At 42.1% G+C, this 25751-nt stretch overlaps 1 protein-coding gene across 1 annotated transcript in view; it reads right to left on the bottom strand.

The window, feature by feature from the left end:
• The window catches only part of LOC112252510 (inactive serine protease PAMR1), a 59440-nt gene that overhangs the window by 13566 nt on the left and 20123 nt on the right, over positions 1–25751 (bottom strand). The window contains exons 2-4 of the mRNA XM_024423789.1: positions 24347–24523; positions 20535–20660; positions 17362–17476 (exon numbers count right to left, since the gene is read on the bottom strand). Of these exons, the coding sequence (XP_024279557.1) occupies positions 17362–17476; positions 20535–20660; positions 24347–24523 (418 nt within the window). The remainder of the gene's footprint in view (positions 1–17361; positions 17477–20534; positions 20661–24346; positions 24524–25751) is intronic.

Raw genomic sequence — 25751 nt, 5'->3', positions numbered from 1 at the left:
TTTAGCTTGTTTGATTGCCATGCGGAGTGAATAACTACACTTTTTATATTCTGCCATATTACCAGTCACCTTGACATGGTTAAATGCAGTGGTTCGCGCTTTCAGTTTCACGCGAATGCTACCATCTATCCACGGTATCTGGTTAGGGTAGGTTTAAATAGTCACAGTGGGTATTACATCTCCTATACACTACCTTATAAACTCAGTCACCGTATCCGTGTGTGTGTCTAGATTATTTTCGCAAGCTACCCGAAACATATCCCAGTCCACAATATAAAAACAATCCTGAAGGGTGGATTCCGATTGGTCAGACCAGCGTTGAATAGTTTGAAACACGGGTCCTTCCTGTTTGAGTTTCTGCCTATAGGACGGGAGGTGCAAGATGGAGTTGTGGTCAGATTTGCCGTAAGGGTGGGGGAGGGCCTGGTAAGCATTCAGGAAGATTGAATGGCAATGGTCGAGAGTCTTAGCAGCGCACGTAGTACAGTCGATATGTTGATAGAACTTCGGTAGCCTGGTCCTCAGATTTGCTTCGTTGAAATCCCCAGCTACAATAAATGCAGCCTCAGGATATGTGGTTTCCATAAATTCCAGTGAAGTCCTTTGAGGGCCATCGAGGTAACTGCTTGAGGTGGGATGTAAACGGCTGTGGCGATGATGGAGGATAATTATCTTGGGAGATAATATGGCTGGCATTTAATTGTGAGGTATTCTACATCGGGTGAACAAAAGGACTTGAGTTCCGGTAGTTTTCTAGAATTACACCATGAGTCGTTAATCATTAAACAAACCCCTTCGCCCTTCTGCTTCCCGGAGAGATATTTATTCCTGTCTGCACGATGTACTGAGAATCCTGCTGGCTTTACCGACTCCGACAGAGTATCGAAAGAGAGTCATGTTTCCGTTAAGTAAAGTATGTTACAGGCCCCGATGTCTCTCTGGAAAGAAATCCTTGCTCTAAGCTCATCAACTTTGTTATCCAAAGACTGAACATTAGCGAGTAATATACTCGGAAGCGAAGGGTGGTGTGCGCGCCTCCTAAGTTGAACCAGCAGGTCGCCTCGAGTGCCTCTCCTCCGCCGGCGATATTTTGGGTCGGTCTCTGGAATAAGTTAAATTGCTCTGGAAGAGTGAACAAAGGATCTGTTCCAGGGAAGTCGTATTCCTGGTCATAATGCTGGTAGTTATTGTGAGTTACCACAACTCTAATATCAATAGTTCTTCCCGGCTGTATGTAATGACACAAAGCATTTCCTGATTTCCTCCTTTTTTATGTCTCTATTTTAGTATTGTCAGGGTATGAGTTGGGGTGTGCATTCTATGCTTTGTTTTCTATGTTTTCCACTACTATGCTTTTGGCCTGGTATGGTTCCCAATCATAGGCAGCTGTCAATCTTTGTCTCTGATTGAGAACCATACTTAGGTAGCCTGTGTTCCCACTATGATTTGTGGGTAGTTGTTTTCTGTCTCTGTGTCTGCACCAGACAGAACTGTTTCGTTTTCGTTCGTCCTCTTGTTATTTTGTGTTGTGTTCAGTTTAAATAAATATTAACATGGACACGTACCACGCTGCACTTTGGTTCTCCTCTTCTTCCACCAACGGCCGTTACAGAACTACCCACCACCACCAAAGGACCAAGCAGTAAGGTGAAAGGGACTCCTGGAAAGGTGAGCAGCGCTATCTGGAGTATGAGACAACCTGGGAGTAGATTGAGAGGTGGTCGGTCGACCCAGGGAGTGTGCCGGAGCCCGCCTGGGATTCTCTAGAACAGTGCGAGGAGGGGTACCGGAGAATGGAGGTGGCGACACAAATAAGGCTGGCAAGGAAGCCCAAGAGGCAGCCCCCCCAAAACCATTTTTGGGGGAACACAGGGAGTGTGGCAGAGTCAGGTTGGAGACTTGAGCCAACTCCCCGTGCTTACCGTGGCGGGCGTCGTACTGGTCAGGCACCGTGTAATGCTGTCAAGCGCACGGTGTCTCCAGTACGCGTTCTTAGCCTGGTGCGCTACATCCCAGCTCCCCGCATCTGCGGGCTAGGGTGAGGATCCAGCCAGGGCGAATGGTGCCAGCCCTGCTCTCCAGACAGCCAGTGCGTCTCCTCAAGCCAGGATATCCTGCGTCGGCTCTGCGCACTGTGTCTCCCGTGTGTCTGCACAGCCCAGTGCGTCCTGTGCCTGTGCCCCGCACATTCCGGGGTAAAATCACCATCCAGCCAGGACGGGTTGTGCAGGCCCTTAGTTCGACACCTCCAGTGCGCCTCCATGGCCCGGTCTATCCTGTGCCTCCTCCGAGGACCAGGCTGTCTCTCCGTCTCCTCCCTCCAGGTTCTCCCGCCTGTCCGACGCTTCCAGAGTCTCCCTCCAGTCAGGAGCCTCCCGTCAGTCAGGAGCTGCCAGAGCCGCCCGTCAGTCAGGAGCTGCCAGAGCCGCCCGTCAGTCAGGAGCTGCCAGAGCCGCCCGTCACTCCTGAGCTGCCAGAGCCGCCCGTCACTCCTGAGCTGCCAGAGCCGCCCGTCACTCCGGCACTGCCAGAGCCGCCCGTCAATCCGGCGCTGCAAGAGTCGCCCGTCACTCCGGCGCTGCAAGAGTCGCCCTTCACTCCGGCGCTGCCAGAGTCGCCCTTCACTCCGGAGCTGCCAGAGTCTCCCGCCTGTCCGGCGCTGCCGGAGTCTCCTGTCTGTTCGGGGCCCGCTGCAAGGGTCCCCAGTCCGAGGTCGGCGGCGAGGGTCGCCGCTCCAAAGGCGCCACTTAAGTGGGCCAAGACTATGGTGGGGTGGGGTCCACGTCCCGCGCCAGAGCCGCCACCGTGGACAGATGCCCACCCAGACCCTCCCCTGTGGGTTTAGGTTTGCGGCCGGAGTCTGCACCTTTGGGGGAGGGTACTGCCACGTCCTGACCTTAGTTCCTTTTTTATGTCTCTATTTTAGTTTGGTCAGGGCGTGAGTTGGGGTGGGCATTCTATGTTTTGTGTTCTATGTTTTCCATTTCTATGCTTTTGGCCTGGTATGGTTCCCAATCAGAGGCAGCTGTCAATCGTTGTCTTTGAGAACCGTAGCTTGTGTTCCCACTATGATTTGTGGGTAGTTGTTTTCTGTCTCTGTGTCTGCACCAGGCAGAAATGTTTCGTTTTCGTTCATTCTCTTGTTATGTTGTTTTGTGTTCAGTTTAAATAAATATTAACATGGACACGTACCACGCTGCACTATTTTTAAAAAATGTATTATTTTTAAGGGGTGGATCAGCTAAATATTGCGGAAAGAATATTTGTTCCGTCAATGTAATTGTCTGCATCATTTCCAATCCCCCATATATTTTTGGGGTAAATATATATATATCCATACACACATGCATACATATAAACATATATATATATAGACATGCATATACACATACCTATATAGACATACATACTTTTTTAAAGAATATACCTGTCATGTTCTTACCATAGTTCTTGTGTGTTTTCCTTGTTTTAGTGTTGGTCAGGACGTGAGCTGGGTGGGCATTCTATGCTGCGTGTCTAGTTTGTCTATTTCTATGTTTGGCCTGATATGGTTCTCAATCAGAGGCAGGTGTTAGTCATTGTCTCTGATTGGGAACCATATTTAGGTAGCCTGTTTTGTGTTGGGATTTGTGGGTGAATGTTTCCTGTCTCTGTGTTCTCTGCACCAGATAGGACTGTTTTCGGGTTTTGTCACATTTATTGTTTTGTAGTGTGTTCATGTTGAGTTTCTGTTATTAAAGAACCATGGACACTTACCACGCTGCACATTGGTCCTCCGATCCTTCTCGCTTCTCCTCCTCAGACGAAGAGGAGGAGGAAAACCCTTACAATACCTTTATTATTATTCCCCGCAAACCCTACCACCAATCCCCCAATTGGAGTAAACTAATAAACACTTCTGCTTTTACCTTCAATTTATACATCTTATACACATTTTACATTCAGTCTATTTTACAATAGTTATTTTTTTGTTTGTTTTTAGTCCTTCCTCTATTTCTGATGTCCATCCAGTATGATTTCTATTTGTAACTGTGCTATTTCACAAAAGTTCTGAACATGTATACATTTTACAGACCCCGTATGTTCTACATGTTTTATCTTGCTATTAGTCCCACCCTTCAGCTCCATTCAACCTCTCCCATCTATCTCTCAACACCATCCATTTTAGATTTCTATTTGGCCATATATTTTTCAACTGTGCTGTGATGCTTCACAAACGACTTGACTTTCTATTCTCATAGTTTCTACAGATTGTAAATTAAAAATAAACATTTTTGCTAAAATAATTATTATATTATTGATTGATTGACTATGGCTTTTCAAATCACCCAGTATTGCTATCTGCAGCGTTAGTTCTAGGCAAATGTTGCAATTCTTCAGCCATTCCTGGACCTGTGACCAAAAATGAGCTACATATTGACAATACCAAAATAAACGATCTAATGACTCTGCCTCCTCACAGCAGAATCTGCAGAGCTGGGAAGATTGTTTCCCCATATATATAACATTATTTTAGTTGCAAGAATTTTGAATAATAATTTAAATTGAAAAATGTGAAGTTTTGCATCCAGCGATGTTTTGCGTATCAATTCATAAACCATGTGCCATGGAATGGGTACATCGCAAATCTCTTCCCAACTATTTTGCAATTTATATGGCACAGCTGTCCGTTTTTGGTCCTTAAATGAAATTGGTATATGTTTTTATTTATCACAGTTTTCTTTAACCATTTATGTTCTTTAATACAGGGCCGACATACAGGTGCCTTACTTTTTTACCCTTATACTTGCCTCTTCCATTTTTGTGGTAATGCTGCATTTAATTGGTTGTAATTTTGGGTAGAGCAGACCTTTCCATGTGTCTATGTTAGCTGCATGTGTGACATAACTCCACCAGTCCTATTTATGATATCATTCACAAAAAGTATACCTTTTAAAAAAAAATCTTAGAAAAATACAGTTTTTTTATCAATAAGTATATTTGAATTTAACCACAATATTTGTTGTATTATTTGTTCTGTCTTTTCAGGTGGATTAAACTGAAATTGCAACCAACTTTCTAAGGCCTGTTTAAAAAATAAAGATCTTTTGGAGATTATTTCCTTTTCAAACGATCGAAAGTGGGCCGGTGTAATCTGAATAAAGGGAAAAAGGCCCTTCTTGAACATAGGATGAGACATTCGTACCAATTTACTAGAGAACCAGTTTGGATTTAAGTATAACTTTTGTATGACTGATGCCTTTAATGAGAGGTCTAATGCTTTAATATTTAATCATTTCTGCCCCCCGAATTCATATTTGTTATATACATAGACCCTTTTAATTTTATCTGGCTTGCCGTTCCAAATCAAATTGAATATTTTATGTTCGTATAATTGAAAAAGCAGGTCACTAGGTGTAGGTAAAACCATAAGCAAATAGGTAAACTGTGATATGACTAAATAGTTAATCAAGGTGATTTTTTTCACAAATAGATAAGGATTTTCCTTTTCATGGTAGCAAGATCTTATCTATTTTTGCTAACTTTCTATAAAAATGTATTGGAGTGAGATCATTTCTTTCTTTTGGGATTTGTATGTCCACATCTCCGTCAGACCATTTTATTGGTAAACTACATGGTAATGTAAAATTAGAATTTTTTTTGTGATCCAATATGTAATATAGTATCATCATCACTTATCATAATTTGGTTTTAATCCAGAGAGAATGGCAAAAGTATCTAGATCCTCTATGAGGCCGTGGAGAGACTAATTGGGGTTTTAAAATAAAACATGAATCACCAGCGTACAATGACACCTTAGTTTTTAAGCCACGGATTTCTAATCCCTTAATATTATTGTTTGATCTAATCTTAACAGCTAACATTTCGATGGCAATAATAAATAGATATGCCGATAGTGGACAACCTTGTTTTACTCTAGAGAGTTTAAAACTTTCTGAGATGTAGCCATTATTTACTATTTTACACCTAGGGTTACTATACATAACTTTAACCCATTTTATAAGAGATTCCCCAAAATTGAAATATTCTAGGCATTTATATATAAACTCCAGTCGTACTTTATCAATAGCCTTTTCAAAATCAGCAATGAACACTAGGCCTGGTGTCCCCGATATTTCATAGTATTCTATTGTTTCCAGTACTTGTCTTATATTATCTCCAATGTATTGTCCATGTAAAAAACCTGTCTGATTAGGATGAATAATATCTGACAATACTTTTTTAATTCTATGCGCCAAGCATTTTGCAGGGATTTTTGCATCACAACACTGAAGTGTAAGAGGTCTCCATTTTTTTTAAATGGACTGGATCTTTATATATACCACTTGGTTCCTGTTTCAGTAATAATGATATCAGACCTTCTTGTTGCGTGTCTGATAATCTACCATTTATATAGGAGTGGTTAAAACATGCTAATAATGGTCCTTTGAGTATATCAAATAACGTTTTGTATACTTCCACTGGTATGCCATCCAGCCCTAGAGTTTTCCCATCCTTAAAGGCCCCAATTGCATCAAGCAGTTCCTCCTCTGTAATTTGGCCTTCACATGAGTCTTTCTGTACAGATGTTAATTTTACAATATTATTAGGAAAAAAATCCATACAATTAGTTTCAGTTAGTGGAGATGGAGGAGCCTGAAATGAAAACATATTCTTAAAGTACTTTACTTCCTCTTTCAAAATATCATTTGGTGAATCATGCGTGACTCCATCATTTATAACAAGTTTTAATACATTTTTTTTGGTAGCATTTCTATATTGAAGATTGAAAATAATTTGGTGCATTTTTTCCCATATTCCATCCAGTTCGCTTTATTTTTATAATTTATTACACTGGATCTTTCTTGAATAAGTTCCTCCATTTCTTTTTGTTTTTCCTCTAACTTATTCTGTGCCTCTATGTTACCGTTTTTATTGCTATCTAACTGTACTGTTAGTCCTTCAATTTCCTTTGTTAATATGGACTCTTTTGATCTAAATTGCTTTTGTTTTATTGAGGAGTACTGAATTGCATGGCCTCTAAAGGCACACTTAAAAGTGTCCCATACAATAACGGGATCTGCTGTACCTATGTTATGTCTGAAAAAGTCTGTTATAAATTCTTCTGTCCTAGATCTAAACAATTTATCATCTAGTAGGCTTTGATTAAATTTCCAATATCCTCGCCCATGTGGAAATTCCGTAAGAGTAATATATATGCCAATTATGTGATGATCCGACCACATTCTGTCCCCTATCAACACTTAAAACTTTTGGTGCCAGAGAGAATGGCATAAGAAAGTAGTCAAGACGACTAGCTTGATTAAGCTTCCGCCATGTATATTTCACTAGTTCAGAGTATTTAAGTCTACATATATCCACTAATTTCAATATATCCATGACATTCATGATTTCCTTAAGTGCTTGAGGGTGATAGTTTGTAGTGTGATTTCCTTTCCGGTCCATAGAGGTATTTAAGACCATATTAAAATCTCCCACCATAATAATAGAGTCTAGTGTTGCTTGTAGAGTTGATAAATTCTTATATATATTTTCAAAGAAGCTTGGATCATCATTATTCAGACCGTATAGGTTAATAAGCCATACCTGTTTATTGTCCAATAACATATTCAAAATAATCCATCTACCACGCTGCACTTTAGTCCTCCTCTTCTTCCACCAATGGCCGTTACAAGTATTCAGACCCTTTGTTATGAGACTCGAAATTGAGCTCAGGTGCATCCTGTTTCCATTGATCATCCTTGAGATGTTTCGACAACTTGATTGGAGTCCACCTGTGGTAAATTCAACTGATTGGACATGATTTGGAAAGTCACACAACTTTCTAGATAAGGTCCCACAGTTGACCATGAGAAACAAGATTATCTGGTCTGATGAACCAAGATTGAACTCTTTGGCCTGAATTCCAAGTGCCACGTCTGGAGGAAACCTGGCACCATCCCTACGGTGAAGCATGATGGTGGCAGTATCATGTTGTGAGGATGTTTTTCAGTGGGAGGCACTGGGAGACAAGCCAGGATCGAGGGAAAGATGAACGGAGCAAAGTACAGCGAGACCTTTAACGAAAACCAAGTCTCTGAATGTCCTTAAGTGGCCCAGAGTGGACTTGAACCAGATCTAACATCTCTTGAGAGACCTGAAAATAGCGGTTTCACAACGCTCCCCATCCAACCTGACAGAGCTTGGTAGGATCTGCAGAGAAGAATGGGAGAAACTCCCCAAATACAGGTGTGCCAAGCTTGTAGCGTCATATCCAAGAAGTCTCCAGGCTGGAATCGCTGGCTACAAAGTACTGAGTAAAGGGTCTGAATACTTATGTAAATGTTATGTTTTTTTATACATTTGCAAAAATTTCTACTAACCTGTTTTTGCTTTGTGTGTAGATTGATGTGGGACATTTAAAAAAAAAAACATTTTAGAACAAGGCTGTAACATAACAAAATGTGGAAAAAGTCAAGGGGTCTGAATACTTTCTGAATGCACTGTATATTCTGTCGAACTCCACACCTTGAATAAACTTGGGAACAGATATGTGTCTACAGCCAAAGTATTGCTAGTGAAAAAATGTCTGTTGACAAAGTATCTTTTCACTTGCAATGCCATTTAAAAAGGTGGATATCTTCAGAAGCCAGTTGTCACGGTTTGTTTTAGCTAGTCACTTATACCATTCAGTCATCCAGTTTTCTTCTGTTTAGTCCAGCCAGAAAGTTTTCATTGCAGTAGCCAGGCCTGGATTTTCCATATCAAACTAGTCAACAGGTTTCTCACTTGGCTCCACTCAAAAGTAATGGGAAGTAAACATATTGTAAATTGCTCATTACTGCACCCCCCCTTTACTCTGAGTTTTCCTGCTAGAGCCTTTGTTTTCCTGGAGCAGCCGTGAAAGGGAGTGCCTGCCTGGCTTTCCTGGCTCTGCTACCCTGGTTGGCACCATCTCACACCCCTGACTCTTTCACTACAGCCAGCAGGCGAGCAATGAACAGCAATCAGAGCCATTGAAGATGTTAACGGCGCCAACGAGTGATTCCCTCACTTTGCACGACTCACTTCCTTTTAAATGAAGGTGAGAATTGAATGTTTAGTTTCCTGTGGTTGTGGTGGAGGTGAAATCTGTTATGATGTCTTTTCACCAAGGCAACAGTGATCAGCGCATTTTCATACTGTCACCTTTTTTCTTCTGCTTTCTCGCCTGCGAAAGAGATCAATGAAAAAAAGTAGACTCAGAGTCGTTATAAAAAATGTATCTGCAATGCTTTCAGCTGAGATCATGGCTGAGTCTAATGATGTCCAATTTGAGGCAACAACGCAACAATTGTTACTGCGTGGAACTAATGGGACATTTGAAGGAGCTAAGAGGAAACATGGAAAATATAATGCCACAAGCGTTAGTAACACAGGCTACAAAAACAGAACATATTTTAGCCTTCAATTTCAACAAGGACAGATGTTTGAGTTAACATATGTTGAGCTATAGAAAAACAGATGATATATTAATAGTCAACTATTAGAAATATTTTAAGGATATCTGTTCACCCCAACTTTAAGAGTCAATTTGCACTTAACACTCTCACATTGCTTTCCATGAAGAAGATATCCAAACAGTACTACCCATCCCTCATGCGGGAGCGTAATCGTAGCCTCAAACTAATTAGCTTAACGCAGCGGACATAAATCTTCCTAGAAAATGTTCCTATTCATGAAAATCACAAATGAAATATATTGAGACACAGCTTAGCCTTTTGTTAATCACACTGTCATCTCAGATTTTCAAAATATGCTTTACAGCCAACGCTAGACAAGCATTTGTGTAAGTTTATCATGGCATAATGCTATGCTAGGCTCTGCTACCAGCAGGCAACATTTTCACGAAAATAAGAAAAGCAATCAAATTAAATAATTTACCTTTGAAGAACTTTGGATGTTTTCACTCCGGAGACTCCCAGTTAGATAGCAAATGTTCCTTTTTTCCAAAAATATTATTTTTGTAGGCGAAATAGCTCCGTTTGTTCTTCACGTTTGGCTGAGAAATCGACCGGAAAATGCAGTCACTACAACACCAAACTTTTTTCCAAATTAGCTCCATCATATCGACAGAAACATGGCAAACGTTGTTTAGAATCAACCCTCAAGGTGTTTTTCACATATCTATTCGATAAAATATCCACCGGGACAATTGGTTTCTCATAAGAAGCGATTGGAAAAATGGCTACTTGTGTACTTTACGCAAGATTTTCTGGGGATCACTTGCTAAATGTGGTCCCTTACGGCTATTCTTCAACATAAATGCGTAAAAAGACGTCACAATGCTGTAGACACCTTGGGGAATACGTAGAAAGCATAAGCTCATTTGTAGCTCATTCACAGCCATATAAGGAGTCATTGGCATGCAGGGCTTTCAAAAAATGGGTCACTTCCTGGTTGGATTTTTATCTGGGTTTCGCCTGTAACATCAGTTCTGTTGCACTCACAGACAATATCTTTGCAGTTTTGGAAACGTCGGAGTGTTTTCTATCCAAAGGTGTCAATTATATGCATAGTCGAGCATCTTGTCGTGACAAAATATCCTGTTTAAAACTGTTACGTTTTTTATCCAAAAATGAAAATACTGCCCCCTAGTTATAAAAGGTTATTAAGTACCTCATATATTTTGAACCCAGCGAGAAGTGTATGTATATATGGTACCATACAATATACTTTATACATCTATGTTGTGATGCCCGTAAACATCGCAAACTTCCATGTGTGACTGACTGTATTAACACTGGTCTGATTGTAAGTGATTCACTGTAACTTGTTGATGTGTCGTTGATGTATGATTACTTATTAACTCAAACAGTCACATTGCCAAGCTAAATAGTATGATTGGTGAAAATACTACTGTCAACTCCCAGCGTTCCTTGTGAATTCTCAGTAAATTTACACTATAAGGTCGTCCAGAAACCAGAGGTCTGTGGCTTCAGGGCCTCTTTTAATGAGAGTTAAAGTGAATAGCATAATTGGTGAGACACACATTGGTATACAGTGCCTTCGGAAAGTATTCACGCCCCTTGACCTTTTCCACATTTTTTAGGTTACAGCCTTATTCTAAAATTGGTTAACTATTTTTCCCCCTACACACAATACCCCACAAGGTTTTTAGAAAATTGTGCTAATTTATAAAAATAATACTTTACTCAGTGCTTTGTTGATTCACCTTTGATAGCGATTACAGTCTTGAGTCTTCTTCGGTATGACGTCATACTTGACACACCTGTATTTGGGGAGTATTTCCCATTCTTCTCTGCAGATCCTATCATGCTCTGTCAGGTTGGAAAGGGAATATCGTTGCACAGGTTTTTTCAGTACTCTTCAGAAATGTTCGATCAGGTTTAAGTCTGTGCCACTCAAGGACATTCAGAGACTTGTCCCGAAGCCGCTCCTCATTGTCTTGGCTGTGTGCTTCGGGTTGTTGTCCTGTTGGAAGGTGAACCTTCACCACCAGTCTGAGGTCCTAAGAGCTCTGGAGCAGGTTTTAATCAAGATTCTCTCTGTACTTTGCTTCTTTCATCTTTGCCTCGATCCGTATTAGTCTCCCAGTCTCTGCCGCTGAAAAGAGATGGTGCCAGGTTTCCTCCAGACGTGACGCTTGGCATTCAGGCCAAAGAGTTCAATCTTGGTTTCATCAGACCAGACTATCTTGTTTCTCATGGTCTGAGAGACTTTAGGTGCCTTTTGGCAAACTCGAAGCGAGCTGTCATGTGCCATTTACTGAGGAATGTCTTCTGATGGCCACTCTACCATAAAGGCCTTATTGGTGGAGTGCTGCAGAGATTGTTGTCCTTCTCGAAGGTTCTCCAATCTCCACAGAGGAACTCTAGAGCTCTGTCAGAGTGACCATCGGGTTCTTGGTCACCTTCCTGACCAAGGTCCTTCTCCCTAGATTGCTCAGATCTAGGAAGAGTCTTGGTGGTTCCAAACTTCTTCAAGAATGATGGAGGTCACTGTGTTCTTGGGGACCTTCAATGCTGCAGAAATGTTTTGGTACCCTTCCCCAGATCTGTGCAGACACAATCCTGTCTCGGAGCTCTACGGACAATTCCTTCGACCTCGTGGCTTCGTTTTTGCTCTGACATGCACTGTCAACTGTGGGACCTTACAGTATATAGACAGGTGTGTGCCTTTCCAATAATGTCCAATCAATTTAGTTTACCACAGGTGAACTCCAATCAAGTTGTAGAATCAGCTCAAGGATGATCAATGGAAACATGATGCACCTGGGCTCTATTTTAAGTCTCATAGCAAAGGGTCTGAATACTTATGTATGTAAGGTATTTCTGTTTTTATGTATTTTTCATTAGCAAACATTTCTAAAAACCTGTCGTTGTGGGGTATTGTGTGTAGATTGTTGAGGAATTTGTTTTATTTAATTAATTTTAAAATAAGGCTGTAATGTCACAAAATGTGGGAAAAGACAAGGAGTTTGAATATTTTCCAAAGGCACTGTATATATCCGTTTAATGAATGAGCTGCTTGATTTAATGGTATGACAGCACTGTGACTGACTCCAGCTGGAACCAGGACAGGGAATGACAGAAAACAAGGGTTTTGATGGAGGAGTGTAAGTTAACATTCAGCTCTAACAGAACAAGATGGAAAAGAATGGGGAGTATCTCCTGGCTCTTCTCTATATTGGTAGATTTAGCACTCATACTACCAACATATTTCATACACATGGATTACCATTGAGGTCTTTTTGACCCTAAGAAGAAACTTTTGGAAAAAGCAACAATCAAAATATCAACTTGATTCTCATCAAAACATCATTAGACATGTTGTGTTATCAAAAAAATGTTAAAAAGACCAAAACAGGCATATTCTTAACATTCCTTCAAGAATGTGCAGCTTTTTCCTAAAGTACATTCCACATAAGTACTAAAAAGTTGATTTGTAATCATAGTAATTGTCATATTTTATGTGGTAAAAATGTCTGCCATTTAAAGGGGCAGTACACCAATATTTGAAATATACTTTATTTTAGTGACAAAAAGTGATTCATCCATTTATCCTGAGAGACAATGGAGAAAAATATGGCTTAGTTGTATTTATTTTCTTACCCCACAACCAGCAGTAGCATCGCTGCTAGTGAAACATTGGGAATGGTAGGGCTTGTATGGCAGGATGTGTAAGGTTCTGCTTTTCTTTTCTTAGTCAACTTTGTGTTCTTTTTCTTTGTGTTCTTGGTCAACTTTGTGTTCTTGAAATGAACCCGTGTTCATTTCTCACCTGGTCTCCTCAGCTCCCTATTTAGTTCAGTTTCTGTTTGTATGGGTGTGAGGTATTGTTTTGTTTTTGACTGCCTACCTGTGTTTGACCATTGCCTGCGACCACAATTCCTGCCTTCTGCAAAGGCGTAATAAACATCTGCCGCGCTGTGCGCAAGATTCTACACCTTTTTCTCCCTGAGTATTCATTACAGAATACATCACCTAAAAACAGAATGGATTCAGCGGAGCTACAGCAGCAAGAAAATGTTATTGATCACCAGCTAGTAAAAGAGCTTGACATTGATCTAACACCTGTCACCCCTTCCTTAAGGATTAACACCCTGGACGGGAAGCCATTGGGCATGCACATGACACAGAGCGTCACCCTCCAGATTGGAGTCTTCCACCCTGAAACCATTCAACTCTCATCCTCGGACACCCTCATTGTCGTCACGACCCTGCAATGTCTTAAGCAAAATCAAGGCCTCCACTCTGCCACCGAATCACCCAGAAGATTGTGCTATTGACTTACTCCCTGGAGTGTCCCCACAGGCCGTGTTTACCCCCTATCTATCCTGGAAAATGAGGTAATGGAGAACTACATTGATGTTTCATTTGTCCTCCTTCCCCGGCTGCGTCCAGCTTCTTCCTTTTTTGGCAAAAAGGACTGTGGTCTCCGTCCATGTATTGAATGGCGTCACGGTCAAGAACCGTTTCCCTCTTCCTCTGATCCCAGCATCCCTTCAACATCTATACTAAACTCGACCTGTGAACTGTATATAACCTTGTCCATATACATGGAGGCAACGAATGGAAGACGGCCTTCATCACCGCTCGAGGGCACTACGAATACCTGGTCATGCCTTACGAATGGCCCCGCAGTCTTCTAATCCTTTATGAAGGAGGTTTTACAGGATATGATCAACCCACTTTCTCATCATCTAGATTGATGACATTTACTCCTACTCCCTGACGGAGCACATACAGCATGTGCAAACGGTTCTTCAACGGCTCCTTGACCATAACCTTTTATGTGAAGACTGAAGAGCACCTCCATGTAACCTCGGTAAACTTCAAAGAACAAAGTCACCGCCGTCAGTAACTGGCCCAAACCCACCACCATTAAGGGACTCCAATGTTTCATTGGGTTCTCCAACTTCTATTGCCAAACTTCAGTTCTATGGCCGCTCCCCTCACTGCCCTTACCAGCCAAAAGACCCTGACCCTTCAATGGACTGATACCGCCCTGACTGTTTTTAACAACTTGAAACGCCTCTTCACCTCAGCTCCTGTCCTTCGCCAACCTGATACGACCCTTCCTTTCACCCTGGAGGTGGATGCCTCCAAAGTAGGAGCCATACTCTCTCAATGGATAGGAACACCTCCCAAATCACATCCCTGTACCTTCTTTTCCAGGAAGTTATCCCCCGCTGAGAGGAATTATGATGTGGGGAACAGAGAACTCCTCACCATCAAGCTAGCCCTCGAGGAGTGGCGCCACAGGTTGGAGGGCGCACAACATCCCTTTCTCGTCCTAACAGATCATCGTAATCTGGACTATATCAGAGAGGCCACGAGGTTAAACTCCAAACAAGCCAGCTGGGCTCTCTTCACACGCTTCCATTTTCATGTTACTTACATCCCTGGAAAGATAAATGTAAACGCTTATGCTCTCTCCCGCCAGTTTGACCTTTCGACCAATAACTCAGACCCTACACCCATTCTTCTTTCCTGTTGCATTATGGGACCGGTAGAGTGGAAGGTTCACTGTGCCATACAAGAAGCCCTAACTTCAGACCCGGCTTCTCCTGAGACACCAGCTGGGAAGAGTTACATACTGTTAGACCCCAACTGATGCAATGGTGTCACATGTCCTTGGGGTCAGGACATCTGGGCATTACACGAACCACTGAACTTCTAGCCCGGAAGCTCTGGTGGTCCTCACTGGTATCCGATGTTCAGGGATTACGCACTCTCCTGTCCAGTCTGCGCCCAAACCAAAATCCCTCGTCATCTCCCTTCCGGAAAGCTTCAACCTTTGCCAATCCCTCACAGACCCTGGTCCCACATAGCTGTTGACTTCTTCACAGACCTTCCTGAATCCTCTAACACCACCATCCTTGACATAGTAGACCATTTTTCAAAAATGTGTTGTCTGGTTCCTCTTCCTCATCTACCTAACGCCATGGAATTGGCAGAGTGTATGTTCCAGCAGGTGTTCCGTCTGTATGGATTCCGGAGGACATCGTCTCTGACCGCGGGCCCCAGTTTGTCTCCCGGGTGTGGTGAGCCTTCTGTGACCGACTGGGGGTCACCCTCAGCCTCTCCTCCGGGTACCACCCCCAGACCAACGGGCAGACGGAACACCTGAACCAAGAAATGGGTTACCTCCGCTAAAAATGTTCTGCCTCTCCACATGGCCTATGCCGAATATGCTCAGAACGCACTCATGCACTCACCCCTCCGCCTTACTCTGTTTCAGTGTGTCCTTGGTTTCCAACTTCCCATGTTTCCCTGAGAGGCGGAGCCTGGTACTGTCCCAGCTGTCGACAACTGGTTTCGGCGTGTTGTGCGGATATGAGAGACCGCTCACTGGCATCTGCAGGAAGCCTTTATTACCCATAAACGCTTTGCCTACAGATGCCGCCAACCTACGCCACTCTTTCACCCCGGACAGCATGTTTTTTTTGTTTATTTACCTTTATTTAACTAGGCAAGACAGTGAATAACAAATTCTAAATTCTATTCTACACATTTTGTCATGAAGCTGAGAGAAAATGTTGCAGTTTTAAAGTTACTTTCCTGAAATTCTACATCATGTGCAATCTGGGGCCCCCTGACGTGCACTGCATGCCCGGTCGGTAATCTGGCCCTGTGAATAAACCACCTTTGGGTTATTATCCAAAATATGCCTCTGAGGTCAAAATGACCCCAGCCGGGGAGATGAGGGTTAAGATATTTGACTTGACATACAAAGGAGAATAGCAAGTTCCCCCATTGTTATTATTGTCTCTTAGGGGCTGAACATCTCATGGCTCTAAAAGTATAGCTGTGCAGCGTGTGTTGCTGTGTAACTCGATTGGTGTGTTGTCCATGAGGAGTGTGAAGTGAGAGTCAACATTACTGGTATAAATTAGAGTGATGTAGCCAAGAGTAGTGAGTAATACATGCAAAATGGCTCTGCCCGTAAGGTTTCGCTGGCTGATGCCAAAGCATATAACTTCAATAGTCCAACTATGAGCACAGCAACATGAAACAGAGAGGACCACTATTTAATGATGGTCTCTGTGGCTTGTATGTCATTATGGACACAAAACACCAGTATAAGGCCCTATTTCTTCACTTTAGGAGATGATTTATGAATCTCTATCTGTCGATAAACCATTGTGCAACTGTTTTTTCTGCCATGCTTGCAGATCCATTTGTCATCAGATCATGGATTTGGCCTAGCTGTCTGAGCATGTCACAGTTGTGTAGTTTAACATGGAGCTTTATGTGTAAGGGAAAAATGCTATTAATCTTAGAAAAAAGGGTTCCAAAAAAGGTAGAACCCTTTTGGGTTCCATGTAGAACCCTTTGTGAAAACAAAAAGGGTTCTCCAAAGGATTCTCCTATGGGGACCCTTATAGGTTCTAGAGAGCACCTTCTTTTCTAAGAGTGTATTGATCTGTTTATTTCAACACCCAAAGCTATGGCTGTATGTACTACGTATTGTGCCAACAGACTGATTGCAGCTCAAAGTTCCATGTTGCTTTTTTTATCGTAAAGGCCCTCAAATAAAATGCTAGAGAATATACAAAGTTATCACGAGTGAAATGCAATTACTTTTTTTCAAGAATAGGAGTGGTTTCCAACCTGTGGTCTAGACTCACATTGGTCCATTACCTACCTCTCAAAGAATTGTGAAAACTGAAATGAAATGGGTCAGGTATTAATAACTATTACAGATGGTCACCAGAGAGGCCAAAGCATAGCCCATTCATGTCAAGGGAAAATATGACAAAGTGAACATTATAACTAGCTGTCATTCAGTTACACCAGGCTTTGGCTCAGTGGACTAACTCTGTCTTGAGGTTAAGAGACAACTCAAGTCAGATACACTGTTGGTCACACCCACCTGAAGTTGATGGTGAATCGTGGGTCCACCTGAACTGTCCATTCACAGCGAGCGTTGGTAGGGTAACTTTCCACGACTATGTGGCCCTGACGTTTACGGATCACTCCTCCACACTCTATAAACAGGAACAAAACCATTTAGAGCTCACATTTTAAATGATCGTGCAATCAGGGTTTTATTTATTAGTGTAATTATATGTTTCATTCTAATTAAATCATTGTGCTGTTGTGTAGCTCATACATAATATTTACTAAAGTATGTGCACACCCCTTCAAACTAGTGGATTCAGCTATTTCAGCCACATCCGTTACCGACAGGTGTATAAAATCTAGCACGCATCCATGCAACCTCCATAGACAAACATTGGCAGTAGAATGGCCTAATGGAAGAGCTCAGTGACTTTCAATGTGACACCGTCATAGGATGCCCCCTTCCCACCAAGTCAGTTCATCAAATGTCTGCTCTGCTGGCGCTTCCCTGGTCAAAAGTGCTGTTATTGTGAAATGAATATGTTTCGGAGCAACGGCTCAGCTGCGAAGTGGTAGGCCACACAAGCTCACAGAACGGGACCGCTGAGTGCTGAAGCGTGGAGCGTGTAAAAATCATCTGTCCTCGGTTGCTACACTTATTACCTAGTTCCAAACGGCCTCTGGAAGCAACATCAGCCCAATAACTGTTTGTCAAGAGCTTCATGAAATGGGTTTCCATGGCCAAGCAGCTGCACACACGCCTAAGATTACTGTGCACAATGCAGGCGTTGGCTTGAGTGTTGTAAAGCTCGCTGCCATTGGACTCTGGAGCAGTGAAACACGTTTTCTGGAATGATGAATCACGCTTCACTATCTGGCAGTCCGACAGACGAATCTGGGTTTGGTGGATGCCAGGAGAACGCTACTTGCCCCAATGCATACTGCCAACTGTAAAGTTTGATGGAGGAGGAATAATAGTCTGGGGCTGTTTTCCATGGTGCGTGCTAGGCCAATTAGTTCCAGTGAATGGAAATCTTAACGCTACAGCATATAATGACATTCTAGACGATTCTGTGCTTCCAGCTTTGTGGCAACAGTTTGGGGAAGGCTTTTCCTGTTTCATCATCACAATGCCCCCGTGCACAAAGTGAGGTCCATACAGAATATTTTTTTTTTTCAAGATCAGTGTGGAAGAACTTGACTAGCCTGCACAGAGACCTGACCTCAACCTCATTGAACACCATTGGGATTAATTGGAACGCCGACTGTGAGCCAGGCCTAATTGCGCAACATCAGTGCCTGACCTCATGCTCTTGTGGCTGAATGGAAGCAAGTCCCAGCAGCAATGTTCCAACATCTAGTGGAAAGCCATCCCAGAAGAGTAGAGGCTGTTATAGCAGCAAATGGGGGACCAACTCCATATTAATGCCCAAGATTTTGGAATAAAATGTTCGATGAGCAGGTGTCCACTGTCCACATACTTGTGAACAAGTAGTGTACAGCCACTTAGTTATCACTCTTGCCTTATGGCAAGGTGCTCCATCATGCTGGAAAGGCAATGTTCGTCACCAAACTGTTCCTGGATGGTTGGGAGAAGTTGCTCTCGGAGGATGTGTTGGTACCATTCTTTATTCATGGATGTGTTCTTAGGCAAAAATGTGAGTGAGCCCACTCCCTTGGCTGAGAAGCAACCCCACACATGAATGGCCTCAGGATGCTTTACTGTTGGCATGACACAGGACTGATGGTAGAGCTCACCTTGTCTTCTCCGGACAAACTTCTTTCCGGATGCCCCAAACAATCGGAAAGGGGATTCATCAGAGAAAATCCAATCGTTGTAGCAGTCCAATCGTTGTAGCTTTTGCAGAATATCAGTCTGTCCCTGATGTTTTTTCTGGAGAGAACTGGCTTCTTTGCTTCTTTGCTGCCCCTTACTGTGTGTGTAGATGCACTCACACCTGCCTGCTGCCATTCCTGAGCAAGCTCTGTACTGGTGGTGCCCCGATCCCGAAGCTGGATCAACTTTAGGAGACGGTCCTGGCGCTTGCTGGACTTTCTTGGGCGCCCTGAAGCCTTCTTCACAACAATTGAACCGCTCTCCTTGAAGTTCTTGATGATCCGATAAATGGTTGATTTAGGTACAATCGTACTGGCAGCAGTATCCTTGCCTGTGAAGCCCTTTTTGTGCAAAGCAATGATGACGGCACTTGTTTCCTTGCAGGTAACCATGATTGACAGAGGAAGAACAATGATTCCAAGCACCACCCTCCTTTTGAAGCTTCCAGTCTGTTATTCGAACTCAATCAGCATGACAGTGATCTCCAGCATTGTCTTCGTCAACACTCACACCTGTGTTAACGAGAGAATCACTGACATGATGTCAGCGGCCCTTTTGTGGCAGGGCTGAAATGCAGTGGAAATTCTTTTTGGGATTCAGTTAGTTCATTTGCATGGCAAAGAGGGACTTTGCAATTAATTGCAATTCATCTGATCACTCTTCATAACATTCTGGAGTATATGCAAATTGCCATCATACAAACTGAGGCAGCAGACATTGTGAAATTAATATTTGTGTCATTCTCAAAACTTTTGGCCATGACTGTATATGTAATTGCCATCTAAAGTTGAGTAATAGCATGATATTTACCAGTTACAAGGCATACATTAGGAAAAATACACTTCAAACAGGAGACAAATGAAGAATGCAGGCTGGTAAAAGTAAACTAAATGCACATTAACCACAGGCCTGCAGCCAAGAGCCACAAATACATGCCAAGTTTCTGCGGTTGATGAAAATACATCAGAAACCTATGCTTTCTCTAGAAATTATATTGTGAGATTCCAGGATGTTGACTAACACTATTTTGACTTTTCAGCTCCTTGAATGGAAAATCTATGAGACAATTAGCTCTTATCCATGCAAAATACTGTTGTGCCAGAATTGTCTCCTATAGTAATTGGTATATACTGCACTGTAGGTACAGTATGGTATATGCCTATATAGAGGCATGGAAAGGAAGCGTGTTGAAGTTACTTATAACCCTGGTACAAGGTCAGATATTATTTCATCCCCACAATGGTTTTGGTTGGAACTGGGGGAATAAAGTAATCTGATCCTAGATCTGTGGTTAAGGGCACATTTTACCCATAGCGATGGTAGGAGGTAATGTGGGTAGAGGAATATGTGAGAATGAGTGTACTCACTCAAGCAGTCACCGCCTGACCAGCCGGGTCGACACTCAGCACAGTACTTCCCCTTGACAAAGAAATCATCTCTGGGGCCCCACGTCCCGTTGTTACACCGCTTACAGTTCTCAAATATGCTGCAACCTAAGAGAGAGAGAAGAAGAGAGGGGAAAATGGTGGAGTAAGAGAGACAAAGACTGAGAGGTTAGATAGAAAGAAAGATGGAGCCGGCACAGCATCAAGTAGAAAGTGCTGACTGAAAACTGAAATGTCTGAAACCTCTTCACCATACAGTACATTCAGAAGGTATTCATACCCTTGAATTAATCCACATTTTGTTGTGTTACAGCCTGAATGTAAAATATATTAAATATTATATTTCTCACCCATCTACACACACTACTCCATAATGACAAAGTGAAAACATGTTTTTAGAAATATTTGCTAATTTATTGAAAATGAAATACAGACATATCTCATTTGCATAAGTATTCACACCGATTTGATATGACACTCCAAATTGAGCTCAGATGCATCCAATTTCCTTTGATCGTCCTTGAGATGTCACTATGACTTGGAGTACGCCTGTGGCCAATTCAATTGTTTGGACATGATTTAGAAAGAAACACAGCTGTCTATATAAAGTCTCATATGTCAGAGCATAAACTATACCAGAGGAACTGTCCGTAGATCTCTGAGATAGAATTGGTGATGAGACATACTATATATGGGGAAAGGTATAAAACACTATATTGAATATTGAAAGGTTCCAAGACTAAAGTGGTGTCCATAATTGGGAAATTGAAAAAAATATGGAATTACCCAGAATACCTAGTGCTGGCTGTCTGACCAAACTGAGCAACCGTGCAAGGAGGACCTTGGTCAGGGAGGTGATCAAAACCTCAGTGACCACTCTGATGGACCTACAGAGTTCCTTGGCTGAGATGGGATAAACCTGCCAGAAGGACAACAGTCTCTACAGCACTTCATAAATCTGGGCTTCATGAGAGTGGCCAGACGGAAGCCATTCCTGAGATAAAGGCAAATGATAGCACGCCTGGAGTTTGCAAAAAGGCACGTGAAAAACTCTGAGAGCATGTAACTGAAAATGTTATGTTTGTGCTTTTCTAAAAAACAATTTCTGTTTTCATGCAAGTGACTGATTGAACTAATCCTTACTGTCAGTATCTGCAATTTGGCAGTACGCCAAGACCCTTGTTTTGAGAATGAAAGATATCTCAGTTTCAAGGTCTCAGCTTAGAGAGAAGAAGCCTCGTGATGTATTGGTCTGTCACATGCATGAACCAGTATTGGTCGGTCACATAAAGGAAGCGAACGTTAATGATGAATTAATTATGAATGATGGATAAGCTAAACCATGCAAATATAACTTGTCTGCAGTATACAAGAGAACTAACAGGACTGCCCTGGTATAAATCCTGAAAGATGTTTACAATGGTGCAAAAATAGAAAACAATAGAACAAAACCAATAAAACTGAACATAAAAAGAGAGGTTACCATAAGTCTTAAATCAAGTAATAGCACAAAGGGAATGTGATTGTGAGTTGCATGAGTGTAGTGAATGTGGATGTGAGAGTTGTGTGAGTGTGGAAATGATTAAGATTATTAAAAGTTCTATATATATTTTCATTTTTTCTTTTGTTACTTCATCAGATCTCTAGTAACTCATTATACTCTTCTTTACCAATTCCTCCTTCAGACATGTGCTCTATTCATACAGGTGTTTAGATATTTACACTAGTTGTTGTGTTTAACAGCATATTCAGGAACAGTACTTTCTCCTTTCATATCTCTCACATACACAGATTCCCTATATAACGTTACAGATCATAAATGCCTACAGACATCCACACCACTCATGTGCAACGACATCACCATATGTATCTTCAACTGTTCTTTTGCTGCTACTTTTGCACTACTATTGGTAGTGGCTGCAGACACACGTAGACACTTCTTAGGTATACCAGGCACATCTCATCACCCGTCTAACACCATTCCTACCATGAAACATGGTGGGGGTAGCATCATGCTATGGGGATGCTTTTCAGCGGCAGGGACTGGTAGACTGGTAAGGATAGAGGAAACAATGAATTTAGCCAAACACAGGCAAATCCCTGATGAGAACCTGCTTCAGAGTGCAAACGACCTTAGACTGGTGGGCAAAGATTTACGTTCCAACAGGACAATGACCCCAGGCATACAGCCAAAGTAACGCTCTAATAGTTTCAGAACAAGAATGTGAAAGTCATTGAGTGGCCCAGCCGAAGCCCAGACTTGAATCCCATTGAAAATATGTGGAAAGACTTGAAGATTCCTGTCCACTGCCACTCCCCATCTAACTCAACAGAGCTTGAGATTCTGCGAGGAAGAATGTGCAATGCTGATACAGACATACCCAAGACGACTCAAAGCTGTAATCGCCGCCAAAGGTGCTTCTACAAAGTATTGACTAAGGGTTGTGAAATCTTATGCAAATTAGATATTTCTGTGATTAGTTTTCAATAAATGTGGGTTATGAATACTTTCTGAAAGTACTGTAGGTGTGATGCATTCAGTCACAGTCTTGGTTTGCCCATTCCCAATTGCTGTGGACGGTTTCAATCGGCCCCATACACCTACTGCAATCCCCTTAGTGCCTGTTAGCTCTTTACATCAGACCTGCTAAACTCATCAGGCTCCTCTTGCACTGTAACAGGGTAACAGAACAGAAAAAGCAGCTTCCTGAAATAGAAATGTCCAGAAAACCACCAGAAGGACTGAGTTTCAGATAGGATATATTTTCACATTGGAGGTTCTATGGTGCTCTGTGTTGCAGACATCCTGAGGACAGGCAGGGCGTCAGGGAGACGGACATCAGAGACACAGCAGCAGGACATATAAACACCAAGAGGTATCAGTGTAAACATCAAATGACTTTACCATGTCTCCTCCACCATCTACATGCAGTACACTCAGGATAGAGAGGGATGGAAAAGGGTTTACTGTATGAGATTTACAGGAAAAGTCCTTTATAAGTGCATACTTCAGCCTTTTAGTATTTCAGTGAAATCTGGCCAATAGTTCAGGCAGAGGAGTATGTTGTGAAGTTGGAACAGACAAACAACATATTTTCATAAGTGAAAAGATTAGCATATTCTGATAGGTAAACAAGTCTTGCAACAACTTGTGGTGAAATATAATAACTACGCATTGTGCCTTTTGAGCAATGAGTTTTCTCTGAGGTTATATATGCTGCATTGACATTGTTATTGCCAACACACCTCCCCCTCAGAGTAAATACACAACAAGAGAGCAACATAAAGGGATGCCCTCAATGAAAGCAAATGTAATGAATTGTACAATGTCTCTCAATAGCTTGCTATTTTCTGGAAAATAATGAGGGTTAGGCATTTGTGGTTGGTGTGGTTGGTCTAAACTTATTGCATTTCACTCTACGTGGCCCAACCTCACTGCTATTGTATGTCGGCTAGGCTTATAAGAGAGCCTTGAAGGCAGATGGCATACAGACTAAAACATCAGTAAAGACATGACACTGGATCTAATGGGTACTGTACAAGGCAGATGTTTCAGAAATGTACTGGTAGAATAGCCTCCTCCACACTGTGTGTACTTGCAAATGAAACATGTATTAACAAATCCAACACTAAGGCATAATGGAACTCCATGTATCTGACCATGTTGTTGTTAATCAAATCGTATACAGAGTGTGCATTCAATCAGTCCTCCACAGGTTTACCAGATAAAATAACCTAAATGGAGAAGTACTCCCCAAGTTTTGAGCCAGCATGGCGATCTTGGACAGGTATACCTGGGTGGATGATGCAGGGGTCACACTCGTTGATTGCGTTGCGGCAGCAGGGCACAGCGTAGCCAACAGGGGTGCCCTGGAAAGGACACTTACAACGGATGACGTCATACTCACAGCAGCCCCGACACATGACGTTCCACTCTGGGCCCGGGCAGTGGTTATACAGGTACCTGTAATCTGGGAACAAACCAGCACACCTGGGTCAAATACATTTTTTAAAATTCACTTTTCTTTAAATCAGGGGAGCCCAATTGAGACCAGGGTCTCATTTTCAATGGTACCCCGAGACCATGAAGTAAAATAAAATAAAAATATGTAACAAGATACAATAACAAGTACATTACATTAGAACGTCACTAACATTCAGACATCATAAACAAGTTATTACATCAATCAATCAATAAATCAACACAATTGCACACCTCAGTGAACTAATTTATCATCAGAGTTTGAAAATGCCCTAGTGTCACCAGGGAATCCAAATGTAATGAATTTTGTAAGTGATTCCAAAAATGTGGAGCGAGAAAACTAAAAGCCGATTTACCTTATTCCGTGGAGACCTGAGGAATCTGAAGAGCTAACCAACACTGTGAACAGGTTTGATATCTCATTATTTTATGCATTAGCAAAGAGGTTAGATAAGTTGGAAGCTTGTGTAGTAGGGCTTTGCAAACAAAAAGGGAGTAATGAATTGATCTATGGGCCTTTAATGAGGTCCAGCCAACCTGTTGATACAGGATGCAGTGGTGAGTACTAAAACTGTCACCAATGATAAACGAATGGCGCTATGGTGGACGGCATCCAAAGGTTTAAGAGTGGTGGCTGCTGCAATCTGGTAAATGGTGTCACCATAATGATCTGTCAGGAAGGTCGACTGTACAATCTGCTTCCTGATATTTAGGGAGAGGCAAGATATATTTCTTTTTTTGCTTTTTTAACCAGGGATAGACATCTATTTCTCAAATGTCTGATGGACTGCCAATCAGACGTAGGATCAGTTGGTCTTGCAGTCAGACGTAGGATCAGCCCATCTAAATTTCTTTCCTGTCATTTCTTAGACAATTCATGTGTAAAACAAGGATTACGACAGTCTTTTACCCTTAGTTTTTTGTATTTATCTGCAACAGAGTTAACAGGGTAATAACACAATTAAGGGCCTGATCCGAGTCGGTGATAGATGACACAATCCCCCAGTCATTCAATCCCAGCTCAGACAAAAAAAAATGTGCTCATTAAAATTCTAAATAATTATCTTTGTAATAACGCATGAGCGAGATTTGGGTAGTTTAACATCTCTTACAGGCAACGCGACAATGGTCACTGAACTCATTGGCACATATCCCATTGGCTGTAAACATATGAAGGGCATTTGTTAGAATAATATCTAATCGAGTAGATTTTTCTG

This window comes from Oncorhynchus tshawytscha, linkage group LG06 (genome assembly GCF_018296145.1).
Source record: "Oncorhynchus tshawytscha isolate Ot180627B linkage group LG06, Otsh_v2.0, whole genome shotgun sequence".
NCBI classification, from domain to species: Eukaryota; Metazoa; Chordata; class Actinopteri; order Salmoniformes; family Salmonidae; genus Oncorhynchus; species Oncorhynchus tshawytscha.
The sequence above is the reverse complement of the archived record's forward strand: the minus strand, read 5'-3'. Positions and strand labels throughout refer to the sequence as shown.